This window comes from Gordionus sp. m RMFG-2023, chromosome 3 (genome assembly GCF_954871325.1).
Source record: "Gordionus sp. m RMFG-2023 chromosome 3, tfGorSpeb1-WG-v2, whole genome shotgun sequence".
In the NCBI taxonomy this organism is placed as follows: Eukaryota; Metazoa; Nematomorpha; class Gordioida; order Chordodea; family Parachordodidae; genus Gordionus; species Gordionus sp. m RMFG-2023.
The window spans coordinates 41,314,186-41,329,131 of NC_088777.1; the positions used below are offsets into that span (position 1 = coordinate 41,314,186).

The 14,946-nt window shown below is 25.9% G+C and overlaps 2 protein-coding genes across 3 annotated transcripts in view; one reads left to right on the forward strand and one right to left on the reverse strand.

Moving 5' to 3' along the window:
* The first annotated feature begins 1,339 nt into the window (after positions 1-1,339).
* On the forward strand, positions 1,340-5,664 carry LOC135926370 (ribosome biogenesis protein WDR12 homolog). Its single transcript, XM_065462222.1, has 9 exons — positions 1,340-1,424; positions 1,663-1,751; positions 1,795-1,901; positions 1,943-2,207; positions 2,650-2,981; positions 3,101-3,241; positions 4,174-4,279; positions 4,653-4,785; positions 5,499-5,664. Exons 1-9 carry the CDS (start codon positions 1,360-1,362, stop codon positions 5,620-5,622), a joined length of 1,362 nt encoding a protein of 453 aa, XP_065318294.1. The 5' UTR covers positions 1,340-1,359; the 3' UTR covers positions 5,623-5,664.
* A 4,249-nt stretch (positions 5,665-9,913) lies between these two features.
* LOC135925792 (broad substrate specificity ATP-binding cassette transporter ABCG2-like) overlaps positions 9,914-14,946 on the reverse strand; it is a 33,688-nt gene continuing 28,655 nt past the window's right edge. For both annotated transcript variants that reach the window (XM_065461276.1, XM_065461275.1), the window contains 5 exons: positions 13,562-13,686; positions 13,131-13,285; positions 11,778-11,867; positions 10,271-10,353; positions 9,914-10,131 (listed from right to left, as the gene is read on the reverse strand). In XM_065461276.1, the coding sequence (XP_065317348.1) occupies positions 9,978-10,131; positions 10,271-10,353; positions 11,778-11,867; positions 13,131-13,285; positions 13,562-13,686 (607 nt within the window). In that variant the 3' untranslated portion in view covers positions 9,914-9,977. The remainder of the gene's footprint in view (positions 10,132-10,270; positions 10,354-11,777; positions 11,868-13,130; positions 13,286-13,561; positions 13,687-14,946) is intronic.

Sequence of the window (14,946 nt, forward strand, 5' to 3'; positions counted from 1 at the left end):
CGGGATTGAATTGGTTACGTCCTAATGTTAGTTATGAAATGGAACAATCGAATATAAGACAAAAAGTAGCGCATGATGAACATAGTCATATGAGAGAATTTGAGATTGCACAACCGGTGTGGGTGCATAATGAAATAAATTCAGGTTGGAGAGAAGGAATTATAAAATCCAGAACTGGCAGATATTCTTATTTGGTAGAAAGCAAGGATAGAATGGTACGAAAGCATGCGGATCAACTTCGAAAAAGGGAGGTAGCTAAAGAAATGGAGAAGTCTGGGCCAGGGAAAGATAATGGAGAAAATATGGAGTCAGAGAGAGAAGAGGAAAATATAAAAAATAAAGAGTCGGATATAGTTGAGATTTTAGAAAATGTGGAAGATAACGGAAAACTAGAAACGCGGAAATCACAAAGAGCCAGGAAACCTACAAATCGGCTTATTGAGGAATTGTAAGATCATATGTGTGGGGATATGTTATAAATGAGATTTATATTATATATTATCAATGTTATAAATGTCATATATATATTATCAATGATATAAATGTCATAGATACAAATCAATCATATTAATATATTTCATGAAGTGATTGCCAGTCAAATAAACTTAATTAGTATATTAATTAGGGTTATAAAATAATTTAAATAATAATAGTCAATTAAGCTTCAACTTTTAATGCTAAATTAATATTTAGTGAGTGATATTGATATTCTATTTTTAACACAAAATTTGATTGCTAGCTGACATAATGAAAATCTAATTTATATGTATTAATTTAATCTAATATTTAAAATAGTATTCATTTAATAAATTTCAGGGGGCAATCAAAAAAATTTATTTTTAGTTCAAGGGGTTAAGATTCCATAAAAAAACTTTTTTTTGCTTCAGGGGGCCATTCAAATTTTCCAGGAGGCTCGAGCCCCTGCGCGCCTCCCCTAGCGACGCCACTGACAGAGTTGGTAGTTTTAAATTTGGATGAACAATTCTATAAGTGTAAAATTATATTAAAATTAAATTTGATAATGTTTCAAATTCAAATATAAAATTTTAATAGTAATTTGACTAAGTCTTATTTAAAAAATATATATATTAAACGAATTTGATTTGACGCGAATCTCTACGATAAATTGTAGATACTTATCTAATACTACTTTTCGGCTTTTGGATTCTTTATTATTCCAAAAACACAATATGTTAGGATTAAATGTTATATTTTATATGGGTATATCATTATAATATTAACTTGTTTTTATTTGAATCAAATATTTTAAATTTAATATTTTTGAAGTCTGGTCGTGGCGTAAACCAATGATTAATCATATTATTAATTTCTAAACCTTTTTATAGTTAGGACTCTACAATGTATGAAAAAAATTTTGCACCAGACGCTTTGGTACAAGCTATATTCTTTACTAATGAAGCAGAGTATAAATTTTTACGAGAATTTTACTTCTTGTTTATACAGAATCGATAAATTATTAATAAATTTTTGTCATGATTTATATAAATTTTACATCAATTATTTATTTTACTATATATAAATAAATAAAATTTTGCCAACAATGTTTATTTGTCAAGTGTTCTTCGTTATTTTTGGTTTTTTTATATATAATATTAAATTTTAAATATATTTAGTTCTTTAATATATTTATATTTTTAATAGATATGTCATACCAAAATTAGAATATTCAATACAATTAACAAGTTCACCAGAAAAATTACAAACCCTTGTCAAAGCATTAATTATACAAGGTATATAAAAGTTAAATGCAATGTTAACATTTATTTAATACAGAAAATAATGAAGCCAATTTAAAAGAAGTTGATTTTGAATTTCTTATAAATGGAAAAATTTTTAATAATAGTATTGAAGAATATTTAAAGCTTAACAACCTTACTACTGTATTAATTTTTTTTGCTCTATTTGCTTAAATAAATATTAGGAAAATGTGTTAGAAATTGAATATATTAAAAAACTCCCCTCTCCAAATCCAAGAACACTACACAAACACAATGATTGGGTTAGCTCTCTTGACATTATTAATATAGATAAATCAAATTCTAAAATCACAACATATATTTTGACTGGTTGTTATGATAACACATTAAATATATGGAGTCAAGATGGTAACAAATCCAAAACACCCATATTTTCCAAATTAATCCATGATGGACCTGTGAAAGATATCAAATTTGTTTGTACACAATGTAAGAAATGTATATATTATCCCAATCAAAAAAAAATTGAAGAAATTATGAAAAATTTAACTTTCAAGTTTTTTTAAATTGTAAATGCTCAAAGGATAATATTTTTTAAATTCTATAAAAGAAAAGTTTTGTCACATTCGTTCAAAGAATTTTTTTTTCAAAATCACTTCTAGGTGAAAAATAAAATTAAAGTTTGCCCTGGATGGTCATAGTTTCGTTTCAAATGCATGTAGGACTCTATTATATTTTATTCCTATTAAATTATTTCTGCATTTACAATTTGTGACAACAGGTTAAATTTTTTAGTTTGAATAACATTTTTGAATCCTTTCAAAAGAAAATATAATATTATTTTAAATATTTTGATAATTTGATTTCTTAATAACAGTCTAAAACCAATCCTTATTTTTTTATAAATATATTTGTTTCTAATATATCAAAGCTCCCCATTTTAAAAACTTTGCTTTCCTGACTGCATCACATGACCAAACTGTAAAATATTGGAAAATCGAAAAGAGAATAAATAAAAAAGAGTTGACAGAAATTCATGACGGCACCAACTGGGTATTGCAATGCATAACCATAAACAGAGGTCACTTGGGAGGGGTTGAATGCGTTAGCATACAACCTTTAGAGAAAGGTGCAAATCCAAATGCTTTGTTCTGTAGTGGTTCATGGGATAAAATGGTCAAAATTTGGCGGTTCGAACCAGATATGAATGCCAAAGATCTCAAAACCAACCAAGCGATCACCAAAAAAAATAAAAGAATTAACGTTATTAAATTATATTTTTTCATAAAAATTTTGTCTTTTTAAATGACACTAAATTTGTGAATATTGCAATAGATAAAAAAATATAATTATTAAATGCTAATTTTAAATTTTTTTAACAGATACCTATCCTAACGATAGCCCATCATGATGAAGTAGTGAGTACCATTCAATGGATCCAAGAAAACGAAATTTGCAGTGCTTCTTGGGACTGTACAATCAAAATATGGGATGTAGAAGCTCAAAAAACTAAAACTACACTCGTAAAATAACTTATATTTTATAGAAATTTTTTTATAACCCTTCATTCACAGTTAGTGCAAATTTCATGCAAAGAATACTAAAATACACCATATTTTGTAACCTTCACTGCAACATTGTGCATGAATGAGGGTTAAGATAAAAATTTAAAGACAGTTTACTTAGGATTATAAGTCATTTTATAAAGAGAATATAGATAAGCATCTATGGAAACAACTATATAGACAATTCTCACATTTGTTTAATAATTCAAAATATTTGACAAAAATGTAAGCTATAAAGGGCCATTCCATGTCAAATTGACCAATAAAAGCACATTTTTGGCCGGCCCCTTTTAAAATTGTTAAAAATTTCTGGAAATGAGAAAACCATTTATTCTAGATCCCTAGCATTTCTCGAGACTGAATTTCAAAGTTGCAAAAATTGGTGAATTTTGAATCTGTCAATTTTTTAAAATTCCTATAAAAACTATTTATAGTAAGAATAAATATAACATATCAAATTGTAGGTTAAAAAAATCTCTAAAAGTCTATCATAAAAAAAGAAAAATTAGGTGCTAATTTGATTTAACTTCCGATTTACCTATATTGCTTTACCCATGTTTTTAAGAAATACCATGTTTTTAAGAAATAAAGGGAATTAGTTTTCAAAAAAAAATTTTTGTCTTTTATTTAAACAACTTTTATAATGATGTCAACCAAAATATGCATTTTTACCAAAAATGGGAATTTTTATTTTATAAAATAAATTTCTTTAACATACTCTCAATATTTTTTCACCTATATTTTCTTTAATTTCTATTAGTTATATAAAAATAATTAATCTTGCAAGTTGGAGATTTTGTAGGGCATAAAAAAAATCAAAAATAATCCATGGTATCAGTACATTTTCGCCTCTATTATTTTATATATTTAAAAAAAAAATCCTAATAAAGGTGGGTCAAAAATCGTTTTTAAATATTTCATATTCGCCACTATCACAGCTGATCATATCGGGTTCTACCGACAGTCATGTCAGGTTATGGGATCCAAGGACTGATGGTAATTATTTATTTTTTGATATATTATGTAATAACCTTCGTTCGTCATTGTGATCTTCATATAGAATTTCAAAGTATGGCCAAAAGTTTTTTTCAATAATGTAATAAATATTGGATTATAGCGAATCCATATCAGATTATACTGAACGTTTTAGTGAAATTTTTGCTATTTTATAATGTCTGGTTTTAATTATAGTAGACTTTTTTTAAAGTTTGGTTTTTTTTTATAAATAAAAATTAATTTTTTTTTCACATTAACATTTTCAAGAGAGTTAATTTTTTATATATATTAAATTTCCTCCAGATAAAAGAATGATGTTTGCGATTATCAATTATATTCTATTATTAAACTATTTTTTCTAAACTATCAAAAGTTGGAACTATAGTCAAATGTGCATTCTCATCACACAAAGGATGGGTATCATGCGTTAAATGGTCACCCAATAACATCAATCAATTCACATCTGGCTCATATGATTCGATTGTTAAAATTTGGGACGTCAGGAGGTTTTAATTTTTTTTTATTTCCAAATTTTTACTTTTGTTTTAATTTAATTTTTTTAAAAAAATTAGTTATTAGCATTTAGGTTTGCTTTAAACATTAACTTTTTTTAATGTAGCAAATAAAAATTTTGTTTTTATAATTCCCGAGAAATTTACCGGATTTGTTAGTAAAGATTTTATTGAAAATATTTTAGATTTTTGATTTCATCTTGATCTCATAAAAATCACAAAAAATTTGCTTATAAATTTTTTTTACCATTTTTAGGTAAAATTTGATCAAAAGTCTGTTCCGCAATAAAAATCTTCATAGATTTTTGAAATTTTTTTTCAAATTGCATTTTTTATCTCTTTGAGATAGTGCCCTCCTGCTAGTTGACCCAAAGGGTTTAAAAATAAAATATTATCTTCTATTAAAATAAAATGATAATTAGAATTTCTCTGAGATAAATGAAAGAAATCAGTGATTTTTTAAATTTTATTTACCTTCATAAAAATAATGATTTCAATTTTATATTTTTCAATTAAAAATGTCGGGAATTTGAGCCAGACTTGGGCCTAAGAATAAAATTGTCTTAAAATTAAATAAAAATTTTGTGTTCTGAGAATTTTCAAATATCAATTTCATATTCTATCCATTTTGTGTGATCGGGTCCGATTCAAACGCAAAGCTATTTTATAGACAAATATACTATACATTTTTTTTACAAAACTCGCAGTGTTAAGACACCACTCTTCAATCTATACGGCCAAAAGGAAAAAATTTTATGCAATGCGTGGACGCAAGATAATTTAATTGTGAATGGAGGCTCGGACAATACACTTCAAATATTTCAAATATAATTTTTTTTTTCTGTTAAAGATCATAATTTCAATCATGTTCCATTATGTACATTATTCAAATAGAAAATTTGTTACATGAAGAATTGCTTTTGAATACTTAGTTTAAAAATGTATTTATTTTAGACATCGAGTAATATTAGAGGTCTGCAATAGACTGCTTTTAACCCAAACGTCCACCCGCCTATTTCAATTTTTTTTAACTCGTTTGCACTATTTATCTAAAAATTTTGTTTAACACTCCCACCCAATGTTTAAGAACTATTTTATTAGTTGGTTAGGCTCGTTATTTATCTTATTTTAATATATTTTTTTAAACTTTAAAAATATGCAACACCCACTCAATGTTTAAAATCTTTTAAAAACCTGCCTGCTTTAGAATTGGCGGGTGAGTTTAGGGCAAGAAGTATTTTTTATGTTTATTTTAAGAAAAATTAAACACGATATCTTTTTTAAAAAGTAAAATACAAATTAATGAATATTTAAGAATTCAAATCTGCTTTGCCCTTTCTAAATTTATTATGAGGGTGTCTTTTTCAATATTTCATCATATTGTATAAATGATAATTATACTTAAGATAAAATAGTCCAAAAGTAAAATCAATATTTTATTTGTGAAATATTTTTGATTTAAAAACGCTGATGCGTACTTGATAAAGACAAATTTATAGATTGTATAATATAATTATAAATATAATTCAATGTTAATCTAATTACTACTTTTTTATTTTCATATTGAAGACCTTAAAATCAATGTTATTAAATACTACTTCTGAAAGTAGCATACTACTCAAAAAATATTAACTATCTAATTTATGTCCATAAAATTAACAATTTAATTCAAGCTAGTAAAAAATATTGTTATAAAAATCTAAAAATATATGCTTTATTTAAATTAAATTTTAATAATAAATCATATCATTATCAATCTAGAGTGGCTATCAGAAAGTATAAACTTTTTGCTTCACTAAATAATCACTCAAAATAGCAAGTATGGGCAATTCGGTCGTTACTAATAGCCTATTTAGCTACCTTTTGCATCCAATCGAGTTAATATAAATACCTTATTTTACCTTCTCTTATGACTCCCAATTACTAGACTTTTTTTATTTTTTGAAAATTACCCAAAATTCTTGCCAACATTGTTACCGGCAATATATTGTTACCAGGAGATAATGTAATTAGATTGATAAATGGAATTACTGACCAAGGAAATTGATGGGGTATTAATTATAAAATTAATTATGAATTCATCAGCTACTTTTTGATAAACACCTGGTTCTGATATTGTAAAGTTAATCAATTTAATTTGAATTGAATTTGTTGGTTGTAGCCTCTTTTAATAAACCAATATTATCGAAATATTTTTCAATATGAAATTCTAGATGTGGATATTCTAAATTTAAAATGGATTTTATTAAAATTTATAAATAATATCTTTAAATGTATTTTTAGCAGTTGTTAAAGGGTTGCGCTCCAGGGCCTCCGTTGGATTTTTTCAAAATCCTGGAGCGCCGTTATATTTTAAGACTAGAGAGATAGCTTCTTTTTGGGATGGAGTGAAGGTCCTCTCTTCTATTATTGAATAAGTTGTTTAAAAAATAATATTAATATTAAATGATTTTGTTGAATGAATACAAAAAATAATATATATTTGTTAAATTTCTAAAAATATTTATATATTAAATGTTAAGTCAGGTTGTTATTTATATATTTTTTTAATTCCCTTTTTTAAATCATAAAACATGGAAGACTATATTGTATCAGATGAAAAAAAATATTGAATTGGATGAAATAAAATTTGGATTTCCATCCTACAGTAAATATTTTTCTCTTATAAAAAGTGGACCTTTTATGGAAAAACTTTCTTGGATGATGTATCAGCTTATTGATCGACTCAAAATCATTGCTTCAAGATGCTCCTGCCACAATAGTGGCCACAGTGATGCGGAGTATAACAAATCTTATATCCAAAGTTCATTTCAAAAGTGTCAGTCTGTGCAATAAACAAAATATGGCCGATAATATAATCAAAAAATTGGGAAGATATAATGAATCTATGTTTGTTAAGATAACATATTTGAAATATTTCAAGATCTTGATCATTTATGTGATAACATTGGAGTTATGCGCTTTAACTCCCATGAACTTAAATTTATTAAAGAATATAACCAGGTTAATATCAATATAATCGTGATTTTTTGAAATAAATTTCAGGTTATGGAGCCTTTAGGAAAAACCTTGAAGTTAAGCTTCATATGGACATGGGATTTTTTTAATTCCACCTATTTCTAGACTCATTTCAAAAATGATTTAGCAGTTTTAGAATTTTGCCAACTACTTGTAGATTCTCTTATACTTGAGCATTAATAATCGTTTATATTTTGATAAAAATAAATTATAAATATTTAAATAATTATTGTATTTTCAAATATTTATAATGATAATATTATTCATCTTGCATTTAAATTAAATTTGGAATCGATAAAAAGGAATCAATAGAGAACTAAATAATAAATTGATTGATTTTATAAGGAAACAAAACACAAATATACCTACCATTACACCAAAAATACCTGTCATCTTAGTATTTCTAAACAAGTTTTAGGGGAGAGACCTGGGTTATCAGATTAAAATTTAAAAATTTTGCTATTGTAAAAATATGATGCACCATTTTCTTTGAATTATAAAGATAAAAAAAATATGGTTTATGGTGGCCTGAGAATAGATTTTATATTGAATCGTATAATATTTTCAACTTTATTAATGAATAATGTATTTATCACATTCTTCTTAATCTAAATTATATTCATAAATATATTTATCTCTTAATCACATATTTTATTCCATCAATTTACATTTTAATATATATATTTTTATTTAAAAAAAACAATCGCTAAATTTATACATCTTTAAATCATCAATTTAATAATATTTAAATTAGAGATCTGCAAAGTTAGGCCTTCGGGCCGGGCTCGGACCTAATTCTATTTAAAATAATCGGGTTTGGGCCGGGCCTAATATTTAAAAAAAATTTGGGCTGGGTAGGGTCGGACCTTAGAATTTTTTTAAAATAATATCTAAATTTATCAATTTTATATTGAATTTTTTATGTAAAATAAAAAATTTTGATTTTATTTATTGAAACTAAACGCCATATAACATGTCTTTTATTTTTAGTAATTATAAAAATTAATTTCTATATTTAAATAAATTCGAGCCGGGCCGGTAAATTTTTTTAAAAAAAAATTCGGGTTCGGGCCGGCAAATCTTTTCAAAAAAATTTCGGGTTCGGGCCGGGCCGGCAAAACTTTTTTAAAAAAAAATTTCGGGCAGGGCCGGGCTTGAAAAATTAGGCCCGATGCAGATCACTTATTTAAATGATTTGATATCAAAATAATAATTAATCATTTAGTTACTCAATAAGATAATAAAAACAAAATTGTTTAGTATTATTTTAGTTATGACATAAAGTGCTTAAGGAAATTATATTAAAAATAAATTGAACACGTTATATAACAATGGGTAAAAGGATAGTTTGATAGGTATTGTTTTATTTTTTGCATTTTAAATCATTAATTGAGATAATTATTTTATACCGGATATGCATTCTAATAGGTGAATAACCCCTATAAATTTCAGACAATTTTATAATGAACTTTTGAAGATATTATAATTTACATTAAAAATAAATTAAGGTTTCTTCAAAAGTAGGGCATAAAATTGTCAAGGTATCTTCAAAAGTAGGTCATAAAATTGTCTGAAATTTATAGAGTGAGTATTCTACCCATAATTGGAATTTTTCCGGATGTATCAGATTTAAATTTAATAAAACATGCTCATTTATTGATTTAAAATGCAAAACCTACTTCGCAATCGGGAAAACCTATTAAACTGTCGCCTTACCAAGCAATTATATAAATTTATATATAATACATTTTGTTTTATGTACTTTATATTATTTCAAAAAAAAATCAAAGGTAATTATTATTGGAGTATCGATATATATATATATATATATACCAAATGGCGAAAAAAATTGAATTTGTTAGGGTACTATTTTGAATATTATAAAGATTTATCTAAAAAAATTTATACATCATTATAATACCAACCATTTATCTCAATTGGTACTTATTACTTTAACATTTATTTAGTAAATAAGATAGATGATTATTGTATAAAAAAATAGTTTATTTATGATCATCACTAATACACAACTTTATAAATTTCGCTTATACACATATTTTCAAGTATATTAATGAATAATTGGTTAAATTATCAAAATCATGCATTATGCCACATTCCAATTCGCTTAATTCGTTTTTGGTTAATAAAATAAATTAAAAGCTATTGAATTAATTTGCGTTTTTTTTGAGTCTCCGAAGCTGTATGTACGCCAAAGTCCAAAATATGAGAATTATACATATCAAGGCCAAGTGATTTGAATATAAATTCCACGGGGTTCCATAACGTATTCCTTGATGATTCATATAAGAATTACCGGATATGCTTTTATTATATTATTTTGAAAAATTATAAGCCAAATGATTAAAATTAAATTTTATTACAAAGAAACACCCCTAATTAAACTATTTCTTGAAAAAAAGTCGTTGAGTGTCAATATCCTCATATTTTAATTAAATGTTACCATTTAGGATAAATCGTTCCATTTTGAAGCTTATCGTCTGGATCGCAAAAAACGCTGTCCTTAATTTCGTTAATCAATAAAGCCTATAAAAAATTATTGTATGATTTATATGAAATTTTAATACACAAATAATACGTCAATAATTTTTTTTTAAATTGGGGTATCAGACAACCTCGTTGTTCAAGAGTACCCATTCACACATACAGGAGGTCTCATATTATGGAAGGCATGCTCAGTGTGATAAACTGATTCATTCCTTTGAACAGGGCTCGGGCCAAGTGTTATTTCTATTTTATATTTCATACCTAATAGTTTTCCTATATTTTGTAAGAGTGGCCTTGACTGTTCAATTTTCTTTTTTAAATTAAAAAAAAGGAAATTCATACCTAATTTTCTTAGGAGATTCTCCTAAGCCAGGAAACTTAAACCCCCTTACCCCCATCCCAAAGTCACTACTGATTTAAGATAATGTGTATCATCACAAGTCAATAGACTTCCAATAAATCGAAATTAAACATAATTTTTATGGCAAAATCTAAGCATCTTTCTTATCAAATAAAAAACAATAAATATCTTCGTTTATAATAAGATTTGTTGAAATAATTTCCATATATTTATAACAAATTTCTTATAAAATTAACCTGCCATATTTTTTTTGTAAAATATGTCAAATTTTACAAGAAAATTATAACAAATAAATGGAAATTTTTACAACAAATCATATTAATACTGGAAATTAGGGATGTACCGATATTTTTTATCGGATTGGGCCGATATTTTGCCCATTTTAAATATCGATTATCGGCCAATATTATAAAACTTTCCGATCCGATATAAAATGGCGGCTTTAACAAAAATAAAATGTTATAAAATTTTTTAAAAAAGTGATATAAAATCATTTATTTTTATAAATAAAATCGAAATCCATTTTTATGTATATATTTTTTTAATAATATTAATAAACATTTTGTCATATTGTTATTTTTTTGCGCATTCTGTTTATAAAAGTGTGCAATAATCTCTTCAGAATCTGTTTTTAGTGAAGCTGGTGATACCGACAGTTACCATCGCAGCAGGCAGATTTCTGATAAATTGAAATTTTGGTATTTCTAAAAAGAAATCTTCGATATATTAATGTTAAATATTATTTTAAATATAATATATTTGTTTATTACTTATTATGTATATAGATTAATGTTATTAAAAATTAATACCATTGGTATCTTTACAGAATACAAAATTAGATATGATATCGGAACGGTAATCGGCCGATATCAATTTAATATCGGGCATATCGGATCGGCCTCCAAAAAGTAGTATTGGTACACCCCTACTGGAAATTATAAAATACCTATTAAAGTGTATAAGGTCAATCAAATATCATATATCGGTAAATTACTAGAAACTATTAATTCCACATTATTTATTCACTTATAGATGCGAACAATTACATCTTTATATAATTATCACACCTTTAGAGAATATATATGAAGAAAAATGGTTATACGCTGTAGCCATATCTGAAGATGCTCATGTATTTTAACCATTGCAAGTTAACAGCTATCGATTTTAAGTTGACAAATAAACCACCTAAAACCTAGAAAGAATAAAAATAATTTATTTATTACATCAAGAACCTAATTATAACCAGGGTTGGGCAGTACGGATATGCATATCTAAGATACAATATACTTTTGTATCTTGTTATTTTTTCAAACTTTTCAAAAAGATCTTGTACCCTTAACTGTTCCACCTTTGCATTCTAAAAGATACAGATACTTTAAAAAATATATATGAAAAATTTATTTTATTAAAATCGCCATACATCCATCCCCAGAAATTATGAACTAAGTTATCGAATATATAATTATAAAATTGTAAAGTGAAAACAATGATGCTACACAGAGATTACAATAATAAATTATGAAATGGATATTTTTTTGAAGTCACACAACACAAACATATCTATAATAAAATTACATGTAAAGAATCCACAAAATTATAAGTGGTTCTGCAGAGTAGTCAAGCATCTAAATGTTTACTATATGATTTCATTAAAAATCAGTTATAAAGATATTCTTTTATATTAATGATGAAATAATGATATCAAAAGAATAAGAAAAAAATCTCCATTTTAAAAAATTTATGTTTTGTTATCGGATAGAGACATCATCTAGAATCATATAAAAATTACATGAATCATCATAAAGAATTACATAGAAGAAAAAAATCGTGCAACATTAACTCAAAAAGCCCTAGAGTTTTCAAATAATAAAAAAAAACAATATCTCAAGAAAAATTTAACAATCTATTAACTTCGTTTGTTGTTAAAGGAATGCATCTAATATCTACAGTTGAACAAAAAGAATTTGTCAAATTGATGAAAAATAAATTTAATTTCATAGTTTTATCCATGTCAATTTATTAGAACTATCTTTTAATGATTATCATTACCATATTTTTAAAATTTATATCATAGCATATTTCATTTAAAAAATAAAGCTTGATACATTTTGATTTTGAGTATTTAAATTTTTTAAAAAGTATTTTGTACCTTTGATAAGTATCTAGTATCTTAAATACAAAATTTTAAAAGAATCTATATCTGGATATAATTTTCTGAAAATTTGCCCAACCTTCTAATAAATAATTCCATTTTTATTTAAACATTAAATTGCACTTGCAACTTACGAAATGATATTATTTGTCAAGCATTATCAAATTTTATCAGTTTAAATAATACAGCTCAGAGAATCTAAAAGCAATTCAAATTTATTAGATCATCTCAAGAAGATAGGAAACTTAATCAATCCACCCAGCGATGATAATAATAAATTTAAAAAAATTGTTTTCGTATTACCATCATAAACACCAAAAGGAGTATACAATAATTGGTAGCCACTTGAACATTATCGAAGACTACGCTTGAGCATAAGGCTATACTACTAGCCGATGTTGTTATACACAGTAAACTCAACATGAATGTAAGGTAGTTAACGGTGTAAGGTCTGAATCCTGATGAAAAATATAAAAATTAACGATAGAGCGTCTCAAATTTATTTTTATACCTAAATAAAACTTTCACCAGAACTCTTGGAAATAAAAAAAAATTAGATCCACCATATCCAATAGTGCTGAAGCCCCTCTGATGTCTAAAATATAACATTGACACTGACTATGTTTACCAAGAGAATACCCGCTTCTAATAAGTCAATTATATTCCCCACCCCCTTATTAGAGAGCACTAATTTACTCTAATTAATATGTAAATTGAATTAAACAGAAATATACCTATCATCCAGTACGATATGATAGATACTATCAATATAGGAATTACACGCATAGGTAGAAGATCACAGAATATTTTGGAAATGAAAAATACGGAAACTCTATAAAACCCATTCGTTGCCTCGTGACTTAAATATAATAATAGACAAGTTATTGCAATTTATGAATAATATCTATCTATCCATCTATCTATCTATCTATCTATCTATCTATCTATCTATCTATCTATCTATCTATCTATCTAATCATAAATATATATATATATGTATGAATTCAATTAAAAATAAAAGTATATATGTGAAATTTTAAATTTCTATATTTGTAATCAATCTTAAACCAGGCTATATAACACCTTTATTTTTTGACTTGCTATAGCTACATCGTCATTCCATCACCAGGTCTCTTTTTCCCTCAAAGGCAATTTAATCTTCCCTTGTTAAGTCAAATATTAAAGATTATAAGGTAGTCGGTAGATATAGAACTGGAACGAGAGGATAATTATTGAATTAAATAAAATGGTTGTGTTCAGCACTTATTTAAAAAGGAAGAACCAAAATTTTTAACATAAATCTGATGGTATAAAATCATAATAGAATATCTGTTAGTGTATATTCCTATTCATCAATCGGACTTTATACTTCCGACAGGTCATGCTTTTAATTACAACCAATCAACTTCTCTTATATCCATCTCTAGTTTCAAAATCTTTGGAACATTCTTTAAATTTTTCTTAATTTAAAAGGTCTTCAACAACCAAAAGATGTTGAACATACAGTCTTCTCCTACAATCTTGGCATTTCTTACCAAGACTCGTTCCATTCTCATAACAGAGTTTTCTGTATAATTGATACAATCACATTAGATTTATAAGTTTTACAAACCCTATATCAATCCCAATGAATACCCAACTCCAAGATCTCTTCTCTCTACACCTCTTACCAATGAAAGTCACCATAAACTGCCTTATAACAATAATTTACCCCAAAATGCACATTTAAAAGGGTCATTCAACATAGACGTTTTCCCCCAAAAGTCTAAAATTTTTATAACTTTATTTTTCTCAATTTGCTCAACTTGTGGATAAGGTTATTACTTACTTGTTCATAAAGAATAATATTTACAATTATAATGTTCGTTTATCATTTTCACTTCAAAAAAATCTGTCTTTTTCTATTCTTTAACTCCAGTACACCGAGCATTAGCATTGTCATCACTGTTTTCTTGCCAGATAACCGTATATTTTGTTTACCAATCACATGTGGTCCTTTATATTTCTCTTTTTACCGAACCTCAAGCTCGAATAATTACCTTATTTTTCTTTTTAAGGTGGATAAAGGTGTACATTGATTACTTTGAAAGACCTGAAATTATTTGTGTTCCTTTGGGGA

Bases quoted from the DNA above. Each gene is read 5' to 3' on its own strand.
- LOC135926370 (XM_065462222.1), top strand. From the start codon at position 1,360: ATGTATGAAAAAAATTTTGCACCAGACGCTTTGGTACAAGCTATATTC. The intron at 1,752-1,794 runs GTATATAAAAGT...TATTTAATACAG, and splicing joins CAAAGCATTAATTATACAAG to AAAATAATGAAGCCAATTTA. The intron at 4,280-4,652 runs GTAATTATTTAT...AACTATCAAAAG, and splicing joins ATGGGATCCAAGGACTGATG to TTGGAACTATAGTCAAATGT.